This window comes from Symphalangus syndactylus, chromosome 23 (genome assembly GCF_028878055.3).
Source record: "Symphalangus syndactylus isolate Jambi chromosome 23, NHGRI_mSymSyn1-v2.1_pri, whole genome shotgun sequence".
Lineage (NCBI taxonomy): Eukaryota > Metazoa > Chordata > Mammalia > Primates > Hylobatidae > Symphalangus > Symphalangus syndactylus.
Genome location: NC_072445.2, coordinates 13,080,591 through 13,095,809, shown reverse-complemented (window position 1 = coordinate 13,095,809; position 15,219 = coordinate 13,080,591). Strand labels below are relative to the sequence as shown.

At 53.2% G+C, this 15,219-nt stretch overlaps 2 protein-coding genes across 6 annotated transcripts in view; both read right to left on the bottom strand.

Annotated features, from left to right (window-relative positions):
* Positions 1–8,108, bottom strand: part of GLP1R (glucagon like peptide 1 receptor) — a 39,240-nt gene extending 31,132 nt beyond the window's left edge. For 3 of the 4 annotated variants that reach the window (XR_010119057.1, XM_063632308.1, XM_063632309.1), the window contains exons 1-2: positions 7,933–8,108; positions 75–171 (exon numbers count right to left, since the gene is read on the bottom strand). Coding sequence is in view for 3 of the 4 variants with exons in the window: in XM_063632308.1 (XP_063488378.1) it covers positions 75–171; positions 7,933–8,010 (175 nt within the window). In the remaining variant the exon portion in view is untranslated. The remainder of the gene's footprint in view (positions 1–74; positions 172–7,932) is intronic. The other variant, XM_063632307.1, reaches the window with a different exon arrangement.
* The window catches only part of DNAH8 (dynein axonemal heavy chain 8), a 343,702-nt gene continuing 329,545 nt past the window's right edge, over positions 1,063–15,219 (bottom strand). Inside the window, exons 95-96 of one of the 2 annotated variants that reach the window (XM_063632276.1) lie at positions 8,687–8,790; positions 8,012–8,044 (exon numbers count right to left, since the gene is read on the bottom strand). The gene's annotated coding sequence lies outside the window, so the exon portion shown is untranslated. Of the gene's footprint in view, positions 1,839–8,011; positions 8,045–8,686; positions 8,791–15,219 lie in introns of those variants that run through there. The other variant, XM_063632277.1, reaches the window with a different exon arrangement.

Here is a 15,219-nt window from a genome sequence, read left to right as displayed (position 1 = left end):
GTTGAGTTCATCAAAGTCCTCCAGAAGTTGGTTGGGTGGGGAGCACTAAAAGTGGGGAGCCCACCTGGCCTCACCTGTGGCAGGAGGTGGATCCTCAGTCAGGGAGCGCTGGCACTGGCGTCGGTATTCTCGCCATTTCTGCACCGTCTCCCAGAGGGACACAGTGGCACCCTGGGGGGAGGGCATACATGGGAGGCCTGTGGGTTCAGCCAGCCCCTCTCCTGCCCCCTCACCCCCTAACACACTTGGTTTCTCGATCTCCATGAAACCTCAAAGCCCCCAACTCTGCCAGGCATCAGCCACCTCTGAAAGAGAGCGAGAATAAGTCACTGCCACCCGGGGCTCCAGGTGGATGGTTTGACATCTTCATTCCTCCCAGGGGACTGGTGCACAGCTTGATGTGTCACAAGTACCCAGCAAATGTCTGCTAAATTGATGCTTTTGGGGAGGTGGGTGGATGAAGGAGGAAAGGAGAGTGTGTGTCTCATTCGTGGTCTCTGATCTCACTTAGGAGAGAGACTTTCTGAGGGTCCAGGACTCTAAGCTCCTTCTGGCGCCTAGTCAGCCTGCCTGAGGGCTTCCTGCACTTTCAACCGTTCTAGAAGAAGACACACAGGCCAGAGTGGGAGAGGAACTGAATCAAGGGTGCACAGCCCCCCAGGAAGCAGAGTTAAGGCTGGAATCTGGAGTCCTTCAGATCAGCGGCCATGGTGGAATGTCGCAAGGTGGGCTGGGGCTGGGTGGGGATGGCGTTCAGGGTTACAGAGAGCCGGGATATCCGCCATTAGCATTCCTCCTCCAAAATGCACTCACTTACAGATGCACTCAACACAGCCCCCCACCCTGCTGCCCCATGCTCCCCTCTGACACAACAACCAAATCTAATATTCAACCCAGCTTCTATCCACCCAAAGGAAGAGTCCTGAGGACATGAGGTGAAGGGGTCAGGGCGGTTCCAGAACACTGAAGTCACGCGTGTAATGGGAGGGATCCCCCTCACCTGTGAGTAGGGAGAGCTGAGCCTCCACTTCCAGTGAGGTCACCGAAATGGCTTTTTAGCACACAGACCCAAACAGACCCATCCCACTGAGAATCCACCATTCCTTCTGAGTGTTTTTGTGCACTTCCTTCAGCTATGTCTTGGGTTGTCGTTCTTTTTAGTTTTTTCCTGAACAGCCTTAAAAATTATAAGTATTCGTCCTTTAGAGGCTGCAGATGCTGAAATGACCCAAGAGCCCCACGTATAAAATGTAGGACCTATACATAATTTAAAACAACATTTTGCTTTTTGAAATCACAAAAATGTCCGCGTGTACTGAAATTAAAATAGCTTCTGTTTAGAAGCTTGCCCCCTTGCCTTGTAGCATTCGGGGCACATGCTGGATCCGGTCTCGGGTTCTAGCTGGCTTATCACACACCTCCCTGAGAGACTTGGGTTGCCTTGCTCACCCCCTGCTGCCTCAGAGGCCCCATGGAAGGGCTCAGCTCACTCTGAGCCCCAGCAGCATCCTTGGTATTAGTGTGCCAAGGCTGCAGGGGCTACCCTGAAGGACAGAGCTCTTCTGAGGGCAAAGGTCAACTGTATTTGCTTGGGGAAAAAAAGAACAAGAAATCAAACATAACAGCTGCAAAGGTGTTGTCCATGATGTTAGCCACAGCTGAGGAGGTGGCACAGTTTTCATCAGAGCAAGTCCTGGTGGATCAACCCCGCCACCCTGTTTCCCTTCTCCCTTCTTCCCTCTTCTCCTGGTGAAGGACTCTTCCATGCTGCCCCTAAATGCAGCAGCTGCTGGGGGTGGAGGGCAGAGAGACGGAGAAATCCCCCTTGGTTTCTGTTTCTAGAATGAAAGCAGACAACACACAAGGTCACTGCTGGGAACTGGGGCAGAAGGTGTGTCTGGGGCAGGCAGAGAGGCTATGGAAGCCAGTTCTCCCCAGAGGCAGGGGGAGGGGTTAACGACAGCCATGAAGGCCAATCTGGCCTCCTGCACCCCAGGGCAGCGCTGTCACCTACTCTGAGCAGAGCTGTGGACATAAAACTATATTCAGACTGGGGCTCCCTGAGGACGGGGCTGTGTCTCCCCTCAGACTGGGGCTCCCTGAGGATGGGGCTGTGTCTCCTTCAGACTGGGGATCCCGAGTCAGGGCTGTGTCTCCCCTCAGACTGGGGCTCCCTAAGGATGAGGCTGCATCTCCTTTAGACTGGGGTTCCCTGAGGACGGGGCTGTGGCTCCCCGTTAGGTAAGGGATTCCTGACAGTAAGAGTATTTGCCCCTCCCTGCACCAGATCAGGGTTTCTAAATACCTTCGAGCCTTCATCCCACCCCTGCAGCACACACACAGTGCAAACTACCCAGACTTCTGGCCTCTCCCATGCCTCATATTTACAGAAACCATAACTTTGCCAGGTTCTGGGTGGTCGTGGGTGGAGGGGAACGCAGGGAATATAAAGGTGACTGCAGGAGCCCTGCCTGAGAGAGTCCTCAGGCTACTTGCGGGTCAATGCTTTACAGGACAAGTGACATAACAGGGAAGGCCGTGGGTGAAAGTGTTCAGGGAGTGGTTGGAGCAGGGTTCAGTGCAGACTCAAGAGGCCTGAGGGACTGGGGACTGTGAGGTGGGGCTGGGGTGAAGGGGGTTGGAGGCAGACTGGGCTAGCAAGGAGGAGGGCGGGCACTTCAGCAGGAGGGCACAGCAGGGAAAAGGCACAGAGGTGGGGACATCAGTGCTCCGGAGAGCAGAGGAGAGCTGTGGACTGTTATCAGGAGGATTTTGAGGGGCAGGGAGAGAGTGGTGGCAGGCCCTGGGACAGATGGGAGGTTCTGGTCTGGGGAAAGGCTGAGTAAATGAGGCTGGGGCCACCCAGTGCCATAGGGCCTGGGTGCCCAGGTAACATAGTGGAGGCTGAGCAACCCTGGCCTTGGGCTCAGATCTGGGCCTGGACCTGGCTCACCCAGACATCAGGTTTGCAACCAAGTGCAAGAGTTGTATGTTTTAGGCTCAGCTTACACTTGAGCAAATGGGAACAGCAGCCCCTCCCCCGTGGGATGGCTGTGAGGACTGAGTTAATGCTTAGGATGGTGAGCACATGGAGAAGGCTCAGTTAATGGCAGCAATCCCCATGATTTCTGCTGTTTAGAGGACAGGGCAGAGTGGGAGGGAGTGACCAGGCTTTCTGGGGACTGGGGCCCCACCCCTTCCTCACTTCTAGGATCAACATATTCCCAGAAAGAGGAAACGAATATATTTTCGTGTCCAATGACCAATCATTCGGCTTAATTTGTGAGATCTTCCAGCAGTAACCATAGCCAATGGCAAAGAGAAGCAGGGAGGAGGCTTGGGACCCCATGCCCTGTGAGGAGGGGCAAGGCCCTGCCCACCAGTGTCCCCCACTCCTCTATTTCATCCTCCCACAACATAAGTCCCTGCTGCAAGCCTGACAAGGTGGGGCTGTGGGTTCTGGGGAGCGGGGAGGATGCAATCCAGATGTCCCTGTCCCTCACAAGGCAGCACAGCTGACCAGGAGAGCAGGGCAGGGGTCGGTGGGGGGGCGGTCTAAGGGGCCACAGTAAGGGCAGGATGGCAGTTTCTAGAATCAAGACTTGACAGGCTTATGGGATCTCTCTGAGGTGGATGAAGGCACGTGGGGACGACGCCTGGGTTGGAGGTTACAAGAAGGAAGGGGCATCCCTCAGATTCAGGAGTTTTGGGAGGAAGCAGGAGACAGGAAAAAGGACACCAGGAGGGAGTGGTGTGGTCTACAGGAAGGAGCACTGGACAGCAATTTACAAGTTCTTGGTCTAAATCCCAGCTCTGTTAATGCAGGACTGTGGGACACACTTTATCTTTTAGGACCTCAGTTTCCTCATCAGTTGCCAGTTCTGCCGTCCATAAAATGGGCATATCATTCTTCTCACACTGCACAGATCCAACAAGAAAAAGCAGGTGAAAATCTTTGTGACTTCTCAAGCCCTGTACAAGCAGGCAGCTTTGGAAGGAAGGACAGCAGAGAAGGAAGCAGGTGGAGTGGAAGCCCCCGGGGTGGCGGGCCTTCCAACACCCCAGGAAGGGGCTCCCTCTCCAAACACTGGCTGCCAACCTGAAAGGCACCTCTATTTCGCAGTGCGAATAAGTGTATCAGATTCTTTCCTTCTCTGGGGACCATTCTGGTGATGGGAAGGGGGTGGCACAGAGGTGGGAGACATGCAGGAGGGCCTCTCAGAAGGAGGAAGGAGGGATTCCAGCTCAAATTTCTGGAGGCCCCCAACTAAGTCCAGCCCCTCAGGTTCCCTGGTATCTCCTCCCAGGACCCCAACCTCCTTCCTCTGTGTCACCTCCCAGAAGTCAAATCACCCCTTCCATCAACAGACCCCTGTCTCTTTGACAGCCCCTTGTCTTTCTTTCTTTCTTTTCTTTCTTTCCTTCTTTCTTTCTTTCTTTCTTTCTTTCTTTCTTTCTTTCTTTCTTTCTTTCTTTCTTTCTTTCTTCTTTCTTACTTTTTTTCTTTCTTTCTTCCTTCCTTCCTTCCTTTCTTTCTTTCTTTTTCAAAAGTTCAGAGCTTACAATCTATTTTTTTCCCTAAGGGCTTTAGATATCTGAACGAAAGGACAGGAAAAGGAATACTACACACATGTTCTTACAGTCACAAAAACCCCCACGTGGACACACTGTCACACGCATCATCACACACGCCCCCAAGCACATTCCCAATACTGAGACACTGACACAGACTCTCTCCCACCACACACAATCACTCACATACTGCCAGGTACACAGTCATATGCTGAGACACTGTCCCCAACACACACACACACACACACACACACACAGAGGAACACACAGACACTCTCACATGCACACTATCTCTCCTGCACATATAGACACACACTAGTTGACACCCATTCACACACCAAGATGCCACAGACACACACACACACACACACACACAGAGACCCTCCCACAGACACAGTATCACATGCAGGGTCACAAACACATAGACACTGTCAGATGCACAGTTGCATGCTGAGATGTTGCACACACAGGGACTCATTCCCACACAGACTGTTACACACAGGGTCACTCACATATACCTGGGAACTGGGGGCTCATATAGCCCACTCCCTTCTCCCCCTGGTCTGTCTCAGTCTACCTGTCTGTATCTCTGTCCCCACCTCCAACCACCACCACCACCACACACACACACACATAGGAATTTTCCTAGGGGCAGGCTGCAGCTGAGGAAGCCTGTTTTGCCTTGGCGCAAGGCATTCGAGGGCAGGATGTGGTTTCTTGGTTGCTCTTGCCCCAGCCCCCAGCCTGGGTCCTGTCCAGGAGGAAACCCAGCTTAGAACAACGTCCACACTGATCAAGGCTCAGCCCTGGACTCCATCTGCCATTCACTAGAGTACAGAGGCCCAGGGTCTCCAACAGCCCCTCTCTCGTACTATCCTGCAGCCCTGGAAAACCCTTCCGGATCCCCAAGGACAAATGGGTCAGTTCCCCCATTTGACTAAAGTGACTAAAGCTGCCATTTCAGGGGCCAGTGTCTCAATCCCCTCCATAACCCTATGTGATAGATCTTATGATCCTTATTTACAGATAAGGACACGTATTGGGGATAATCAAGTGTCCAACTCAAGATCACCAGCTAATAGCAGCCTCTATATTTGAATCCAGTTGTGTCTGATTTTAACTGTGAGTGTCAAAGTCTTGCCTGTCTCCTCAGTAGGCCCGCTCCCTCACCAGGGTATTGGAGAGGTAAGGACCAGGGTAGGGAGTGAGCCTTCCCAGCAACAGTGAAAGAGTGGCCTAGGGCACCTTTTTCAGAAGTCAACTCAGCCATCCCCCTACCTGCAGGGATGCTGTTTCCAGCCTCACCAGACCTGACAGTGAGCAGCTCACTCTCAGAGGTCTCCCTTCAGTCCCGTCTGAGTAGGAGGTGTTAGGTCAAGAGCCCAGCCCTTCACCCCTTTCTCTTCCCTGCTCCTGAACTGCTGGGCTGCTTTATACAGGGGACCCTCTTTTTCTGAGCTTTCATCCCCCCATCAGCAACATGAGGGGAGTAACTCTAACCCTTTTGACTTCATAGACAGAAAATGAAATGCAAAATACACTATTTTTTAATCTTACAAGCATGCATGATGTTGTGTCATAATTGTTGCAGTCTATCCTTAACACCTCCTGTGACTCAGATCTCCGTGGCAGCTCAGTTTCCCATGACAAGAGCACCCCCTCAAAGCTCCCCTCCCTGCTAGGACCTGTCCCCTCCTATCCTTCTCTACCACCCCAATCCTGTTATGCCCCCAGGATGCCCAGCTTTTGCCTTAGGCCTGGAGCTAAGGAGTAAAATCGGATCAGAGGAAAGTGCGGGTTCAGGAGCCTGACCCTTCTGGGAATAAGGCGTCTGGGAAGACAGCTCACAGAAACTTTCCTCTTCCCTTTGCTTTCTTCCCTTCATTCAAACCAGATCTGTAAACCTGGTCTGGAGGAGGATGGGACCAGAAAGCAGAGCCTCCACCCCTACCCCAACCCAGTCCGTAAGAGGAGGGAACAATGGGCAGGAACCACATGCAAGAACCACGTCTTGGGTCTGCAGCCGTGGCCCCTGAAAGATCCCAACCACACCAGGAAAACCAAGGCCTGGCTGGGGGCGCTGTGGGGAAGGTGCTTTGGAAGGGGGAGGGTGTCTCCTGGGGTTTAGGGCAGCAGCTGGGCTGGGGAACAGGGGCAGGGAGAGGATGCGTCTGGAAAATAATCTAGGGGCTGAAAAATGTGCTGGCACCTTAGCTGAGAGGCACGTCTGTCCACATCTGGGGTTTCAGCCGGGGTGGAGTCTGCCCTCACCAAGGCAATGGTTCTGGGACAAACTTCAAGTTTCGTTCAGGTCCACTCCCCACAGATCTCAGTTCTTTAGGTCTGGGGGTAGCAGTGGGAGGTGATGGGAAGAACCTGTTTCCTGACCCAGAACAGGCCACCCAAGTCTATGTCCCCTCTCTGCTCAAGCAAGTCCCAGCATCTTTGGACAGCTCCCCTTTTCAAAAGCAGCTGACCACTGTCCCCAGCCCAGGAGCCCAGAGCAGGAAAAGCAGCAAGGGCAGGAGAGAGGGGCTGCGGGGATCCACCTGTGGCCTGCTCTCTGGTGGCACCAAGGAGCCCAGGTGTTCTTGCATGCCCCAGTATGCGTTCTCTTGGTGCCTGTTGTCAGTGCAGGATGAGAATGAGAGGTCCGCAGAGTGGGTGAGTGGGGGCGCCTGGCTGCTTCCAGAGGGGGCACTGAGCCTTCTGCCTGTCTGCTACAGAGGCTGGTAGGGGATGGGCGGTAGGTTACATCTGGGAGGTCACTGGGAAGGACAAGCTGCCACCGCAGGGCCCCAGGAGCCATGAATCAAAGGCTGTGCTGGGGGCTGATGAGAAAGGGAGAGGAGCCGGGTCTCCGCACGCTGGCCCTCTCAGCTCCTCCCAGGGCCTTCTCAGGGTCTTTGAGCAGGTGGATTGTCTGGGGAGGCACTGCGGGAGAGGGGTCTGGGTCAGACTGTGGGGCAGAGAGAGTCCGGGAGGATGCCGGGCTGTGCCAGGGCCGCTGACACGGTTTAGAAGGAGTTGGGAAAGTGGTGGGGAGAAAGGAGAAGCGGGGCAGAAGTCAGCGCAGGGCGGCCGCGGGGCAGCGGGTGCCCGGGCAGAGGGACCCGGGCGGCGAGGAAGAGGGCGCCTCGCTGGGGTTGGAGGGAATCCTCTGTAGTCCAAGCCCTCACCTGGGTCTTCCAGCCCAGGGGCGCCAACTCTCCAGTCCCTACTCCCCCCGAGGCTTTCGGATGCCCCCACCAGCGGTCTCGGAGTTTCGTTCAAGTCCCGGGGCCCTCCAACAGGACACTGCGCCTGAAGCCCGCAGCGCCACCTCCCTCCCCCGGTGTCGTCGGGGTCCCTGGGTCTCACCTGGGGGCGGGGGCCGGCCCTGCCCAGCATCCCGAGCAGCAGGAGCGCGAGGAGCAGCGGGCCGGGGGCGCGGGCCATGGCGGGGAGTTCAGGACTGGGCCATCGCTGCCACCTGCGGAACCGCGTGCGGCGACTGATCCCGGGCGGGTGGCGGGCGGCGGGGGAGGAGCCGGCGAGGGGCCGCCCTGCCCGCGGGAGGGGCCTGGCAGGGTCCCGGTTCTTCCGCCCGGGAGGCCAGAGATCCCTGGGCCCGCCCCGCCGCACCCCTCTGCGGGTCCCGGGCCGGGAGATAGTGGGCACTGTGCTCCGAGCGAGCGCGGCTGGGGATCAGGAAGCGCAGGAGGCGGCCACCAGCTCTGAGCGCCGACAGTGCGCCTGGCCGGCTTTCAGCGACAAGCCAGGCCCTCCTTCCACCCTGGCACCCCGGACCTCCTCCCGGGTCTCCCAGCTGAGGAAAGCCACAGCAACCCCCGCCTATTCAGGGTCCCTCAAGGGAAACTGAGGCCTGATGAGTGGACGGGACTTGTCTAAGGTCACACGGCTTGGCAGGCCACTCCTGGAAACTATCCCCAGAGCCAGGGGTGACTAATAAGAACTTTTTTTCCCCAGGATTACCCCTTCCCAGGTCCTCTTCTCATTCCCAAACTCTGTCCTGAAGGCAGGCCCGGGATAGTCAAGGTTGGGGGTGGGGAGACTGCGACAAATGGATCCACAGAACCCTGACAGTCGGAAGGGTCTAGAGGTTCCCCTCTACCTGGAAACTTCAGCATTGCAGGGCAGGGAGGGATGAGGCTGGGGTCTGCCTTTCTGGAAGCTTCCCTGCCACCTCTTGCAGCTCCAGCCTCCTGCTCTTGTAACCTGTGTATGTGTGATAACGTGTGTCCATGGTTGTTCCTGCCTTCTTTATCTCTCTCCCTGCTTCGCTTCTTGGGGACTCTGAATTTTTCCTGTCTCTGTTTCCACTCCCACCCCTAAACACTGCAGGGCCCTCAGGTTCCCTTCTTACACCCAACAAGTGGAAAGAGAACGCTAAGAGGGCGCTGACTGTATCTTCCCTAATGCTCTTGAGAAGTGGGGATGGGAAAAGAGGATCCCCCACCAAAGAACCTTGATGCCACTCTTAGGAAAGGTGAGTTGTGGCAGAGCCCAGCCTCGGACCTGCCGTGGGGCATATCGACTAAAGGGACAGGAAGTGAGAGTAGCTACTCCTGAGGAGAGAACTGAACTTCTCAAAGTCCTGAGGAAGGCTGGACCTGTCTGAGCCCAGGGAAGGAGACAGCCAGTGGGAGGGGTCCCTGGCTTCCATTCAGCAGGAGAGACCCTCCTCTCTAGCAAGCTCTGGTTCCACCACCTGAGACTCATTTATTCCCTCCCCTCCCAAGAGGTGGGTCTAGCAGGGACCTTCTAGGTATCACTTAGGATTAGGTTGTTCACCTGGGAGTGACAGAAAATCCCACCCCAAATAACAATGGCATAATCAAGGGCTCTCTCATGTAAAGCAAGGCCAGAGGTTCAGCCCAAGGTTGGAGTGGCTGCTCCCTGATCATCAGGGTGCCTGGGTCTTCTAGCTTCCACCATCCTCTGGTCCAAGATTTCCACCTAATGATCCAAGGTGGCTGCTCCAGCCATGATATCCAATTTCCAACCAGCAGGAAGGAGGAATGGGAAGGAGATGAGTGCACCTCCACCCATAAAGACACATCTTGAAAGTGGCAGCCATCAATTCCACACCCCTTGCTCAGAACTTAGTCACATAGGCACTCCTAGCTGCAAAGGAGGGTGAGAAAAGCACCCTTTATTCCAGGCAACCACAGGCAAGGTTAAATACTGGGCTTTTATACTCTAGAAGAAGGCGAATTTTAAAAGAGATACTGGAAGTGAGTTTTAGGCACTGCTATATCAGGTTTGGGATGGAGAGAGGAGAAAGGAAGAGATAGAGAAGCCATTCAGACAGAACTGGGGTCTTTATCATGAATTTGTCAACCTCCAGGTTACATTGATTCAGCAAGTATCTATTGAAAACCTGCCATGCGCCAGACACCATTCTAGGTCCTGGGGATACAACTGGTGATGCCGTCCCTATCTTCAGAGAGATTATATTCTAATACAAGAGGGAAACATTAAATAATTATTGGACTCATTTATAATTGTGTAAGCACTATTATGGTAAGCAAATGCCCCCAGCACTTATAAGGCCATGTTTTCTCTGCCAGGGGGCTTTCTCTGACTTGGAGAACATTTTTGCATTCAGCCAGTGCAGGGTAGGTACCCCTAAGAGCAGCTGTCAACCATGGATGGACAGGAGTGGATGGATAAATACCCCATCCACAGGTGTGTACCAAAGTCTCCCAGAGGTTCCCTGTGCGATGGAGCCCAGCTTCCCACAGCAGTTACCTGCTCAGTAACGCATCCTGTGTTGGCTTCATTTCCTCACTTGTCCCACTTTCCCATAGTAGGGTGCCAGTGCTTCTGGGGTCACACCTCACATAAACAATTTGGCTGGGCGTGGTGGCTCACCGTCTGGAGGCCAAGGTGGGCGGATCACCTGAAGTTGGGAGTTTGAGACCAGGCTGACCAACATGGAGAAACCCATCTCTACTAAAAATACAAAATTAGCCAGGCGTGGTGGTCCATGCCTGTAATCCCAGCTACTTGGGAGGCTGAGGCAGGAGAATCGCTTGAACCTGGGAGGTGGAGGTTGCGGTGAACCAAGATCACACCATTGCACTCCAGCCTGGGCAACAAGAGTGAAACTCCGTCTCAAAAAATAAAATAAATGAAAAATAAATAAATGATTTGCCCTTAAATCCTTATCTCAGGATCTGCTTCTGGGAGAGCCCAGCTGAAGACAGTGGGCATATGAGGGTATTTAGGAAGCTTAGGGCCTGTCCCTCCTCTTCACATCTGGGGGTCCAAAAACCTCTGAGTTTGCTCTGATGCTAGGACAGAGTATGGACTCGGGAATACAGTTTCCTTCTTTCCCCTTGCTGTTACCAGGGCCTGTCACTCAGGCTCCTTAGAGCAGAGGAAAGGATGAGCTCCCTAAGAGCAGAGATTTGAATGGATGGCATACTGTTTGCTAAACTGTTAACACCTGTAATCCCAGCTACTCGGGAGGCTGAGACAGAAGAATCGCTTGAACCCAGGAAACGGAGGTTGCACGGAGCAGAGATCATGCCACTGCTCTCCAGCCTGGGTGACAGAGCAAGACTCCATCTCAAACAAACAAACAAACAACAACCCTTGAAAACAAAGACAATAGCTACTACTTATTGAGCCAGGAGCTGCTGAATGCTTGGTGTACCCTGATCTCATCCAGTATTATGCACAAGTGTTATTGTGCCCATTTTATGGATGAGGAGACCGAGGCTCAGGGATGAAAAGTGAGTTGCCCATAAGAGCAAACAGGGCATTCATCCCAGGTCCACCTGCCCCGAGAGCTGATGCCGAAGCTCCCAATAGGCAGCTGAATTTGTGGCAGCACAGAGGATGCAGGCTGCAGCTCAGCCAGCCTGTCCAGTAGCACCTCCCTCTACAGCCCAGAGCTCTGGGTCCTGCTCCTTACCCTTAGGCCCAAGGCTTCTCCAGTGACCCTAGCGTGGGGTGCCCTCAGCTTCCACTAAGAAAATGTGGTATTGAGATTGTCTTCAGAAATAGGAATGGGAGCAACTGATGTGTGCTCCTGAGGAAAAGGTGCTGCAAGGCCCATTCGCCAAGGAGGCAGACCTGAGAGCAGGCCACCCGACCCTCTTTTGTCTTCGACAGGAAAACCTTGTCCCTAGCAGGAAGACCAGGTCAGTGGGCAGGACAGATCTATTTTTTTTTTTTTTTTTTTTTTGAGACAGAGTCTCGTATTGTCGCCGGGGCTGGAGTGCAGTGGCGACACTGCAATCTCGCCTCCCAGGTTCAAGTGATTCTCCTGCCTCAGCCTCCCCAGTAGCTGGGATTACAGGCACCCACCACCATGCCCAGCTAATTTTTGTATCTTTAGTAGAGATGGGATTTCGCAATGTTGGCCTGGCTGGTCTCGAACTCCTGACCTCGTGATCCTCCCACCTCGGCCTCCCAAAGTGCTGGGATTACAGGCGTGAGCCACCGCACCCGGCCCAGGACAGATCTTTCGCTTGAGAGAGGCAGGAGGGAGAGAAGAGGCAGGAAAAGAGAGAGAGGGAGGTAGAGTGGAGAGGAGGAGAGGGAAGGAAAGGGAATTGCTAGAAAAGACAGATGTCTCTTCTTTTTTTTTGTTTGTTTTTTTTGTTTTTGTTTTTTTTTTTGAGACAGAGTCTCACTCTGTCACCCAGTCTGGAGTGCAGTGGCACAATTTCAGCTCCTTGCAACCTCCGCCTCCCAGGTTCAAGCGATTCTCATGCCTCAGCTTCCCAAGCAGCTAGGATTACAAGCTTATGCCACCATGCCCAGCTAATGTTTGTATTTTTAGTAGAGACAGGGTTTCACCATGTTGGCCAGGCTGATCTCAAACTCCTCGCCTCAAGTGATCCACCCACCTCAGCCTCCCAAAGTACTGGGATTACAGGCATGAGTCACTGAGCCCGGCCAGGACAGGTATCTCTTGCACACATAGTTCAGGTTTCTTTCCAAGCTCCATGTCCCTAAGAAACTCATTTACTTCCCAAAGTTCAAGACAACATTCATCTTCTGAGTGATGAGATAAGGAAAGAGCCAGCACTTTTTTCAGCCTGATATAAACACGCATGCATACACATACCTAAACAGATTTTTAGAGTCTAACAGTCAAAGCCATCTCAGTCACTTACTCTGTATCCTTAATAGCACTAAGCCTTGGTATAAAATGGTTCCAATAATAAGAACCAATATTTACTGAGCATTTGCCTTGAGCCAGGCATTGTTTTAGGAGCTGTATATGTGTTATTTCATCTAATGCTCACCATCGCCCTCAGGCTGGCCCTTGCCAGACAGTCTGAAGGTCTGCTGCTGAGAGAAGGCAGAGACCTCAGCAGTGGGCCAGGAATCCACCTTCTGCCAGGAGAACCTGGCTGCCAGCAAGTCCTGGGGGCAAAGGGAGGTATCACGAGAGGATGCCTCTTTAGGTAAGGGCTCTACTCCTTCACCTCCTGCTTCTCTTCTCAGACCCTGCCCTGGGAGCAATCCTGAGTTGTAGAGTGGGATTTTTTTTTTTAGATGGAGTCTTGCTCTTGTCACCCAGGCTAAAGTACAATGGCATGATCTTGGCTCACTGCAACTTCCGCCTCCCAAGTTCAAGTGATTCTCCTGCCTCAGCCTCCCGAGTAGCTGGGATTACAGGCTCCCACCACCACGCCCAGCTAATTTTTGTATTTTTAGTAGAGATGGGGTTTCATCATGTTGGCTGGGCTGGTCTTGAACTCCTGACCTCATGATCCGCCCGCCATGGCCTCCCAAAGTGCTGGAATTACAGGTGTGAGCCACCACGCCCGGCCCATTTTTTACCCCAATTTTACCAATGAGGATGCTGATCCCCAGTGCACTTAGGTAACTAGCCTGGGGTGGCTTGAGACAGCCCAGGAGAGCCTGGATGCAAACCCCCACAGACCCACACACTAACTCCACATCCCACATTTATCACCTTGCAGGATAGTTTGACTATCAGAAGCAGCACTTGCCCAGAAGCTGGCACAAATAAGTCCTAGTAAATGGCAATGTTAACACCACTGTTATTCCCCACAGCCCTCTATCTTCCCCGCTGCGGGTGCACCAGCTGTGCCAGGTCTCATCCAGGCAGCAAGTACAGCTGCTAATGCCCAGGGGCTCTGGTGCAGAACATCACTTCCTGGCTCAGGTGGCTATAGTCAGATCCCCTCAAGTCTATGGGGAGGAGGTCTGCCAGGGCAAAGGGTCCCTTCCTCTGTGGTGCACCATCGCTGCCCCCCATTTACCAAGCCAGCCAAGGTTACCAGGTGCTGGGTCCTGTCCAGCTCCCAACAGTCAGCCGTGGAGAATTTACAACCTCTTAAGCTACAGTGATTACTGCTTTCATGGGCGGATGCAGCACGCTGTTTTCCTGAAGTGTTATAGCATCATCTTTATAACTGGTTTTTCTGTTGAGAAAGCAGTGGGATCACACCCACTTTACTGGGAGGGAAACTGAGTCTCACAAGAGTCAAGGGTTTTGCTCAAGGTCATTTAGGAAGGTGCTGGAAGGGTTTGTACAACTCTGGACCAAAGAAGAGAAAAAAAATGAGATGAGAACGGCAAATTTCCTCTCTCTTCTCCACATGTGGACTCTAGCCAGAAATGATTGGGCTCCCTTGCTCTCTCCTGGGAGGGATTAGTGTCAGAAGTGGGGAGAAGGTGAGAGAAAACCCAGGGCAGGGAAGGGAGTCGTGGGTGGAGAGGTTTGGCAAGAGTCATAGAACCAGAAAGTACCTATCAGCGAAGATAGTAGCTATTGTGCTAAAAGCCACCTGTTCTCTTTTTTTCAGACAAGGAGATTGCACAGCACAGCTGGCTGGATGCTCCTCAAATTCGAGCATATAGTGTATTTTAGTTTCCTGGGGCAGCCATAACAAAGTTCCACAAACCGGGTAGCTTACAGAAATTTGTTGTCTCATCGTTCTGGAGGCCGGAAGTCTGGAATCAAAGTGTTGGCAAAGTTGGTTCCATCTGAGAACCATGAGGGAGACTCTGCCTGCCTCTCTCCCAGCTTCTTCTGGTAGCCTCAGACATCCCTGGACTTGTGGGTGGCCTTCTGCCTGTCTTCACATGGTCTTCCCTCTGCACCCACATTTCTCTTTTGTATAAAAATGTCAGCCAGATCAGGGCCCACCTAATGATCTCATTTTAACTCGATTATTCTGTAAAGACTGTATTTCCAAATAAGATCACATTCTGCGGTACTGGAAATTAGGATTTCAAGATATCTTTTGCTGGTGAGTGACAACTCAACCTATAAGACATCAAGACCACATTCCCAGGTTCCCTTGATGTTTAGGGTGGCCAAGGTAATGTGGAGAAAAGTGACACAGGCCACCTCCAGGCTGGGCCCATAAGACCTTTCACACTCTCTCTTCCTCCATCTACCATGTTGGACACACATGGTCAGTGGAGAATGCCAAAGCCCCAAGGGATGATGGAACCTCAAGACAGAAGGGGCCTGGGTCCATGAATGACTGTGTGGAGCAGAGCCTCCTGCCAACCCATGTTAGATTGTAGTATGTTAGGCCATCAAGATTTGGGGCTGTTTGTCATTGCAGTCAGCCCATACAGACAAGCCCAGTGGCATATGTCCCTGAGCTTATCTAGGGGCAGGGCCAGTTAGTCCAGGCAGAG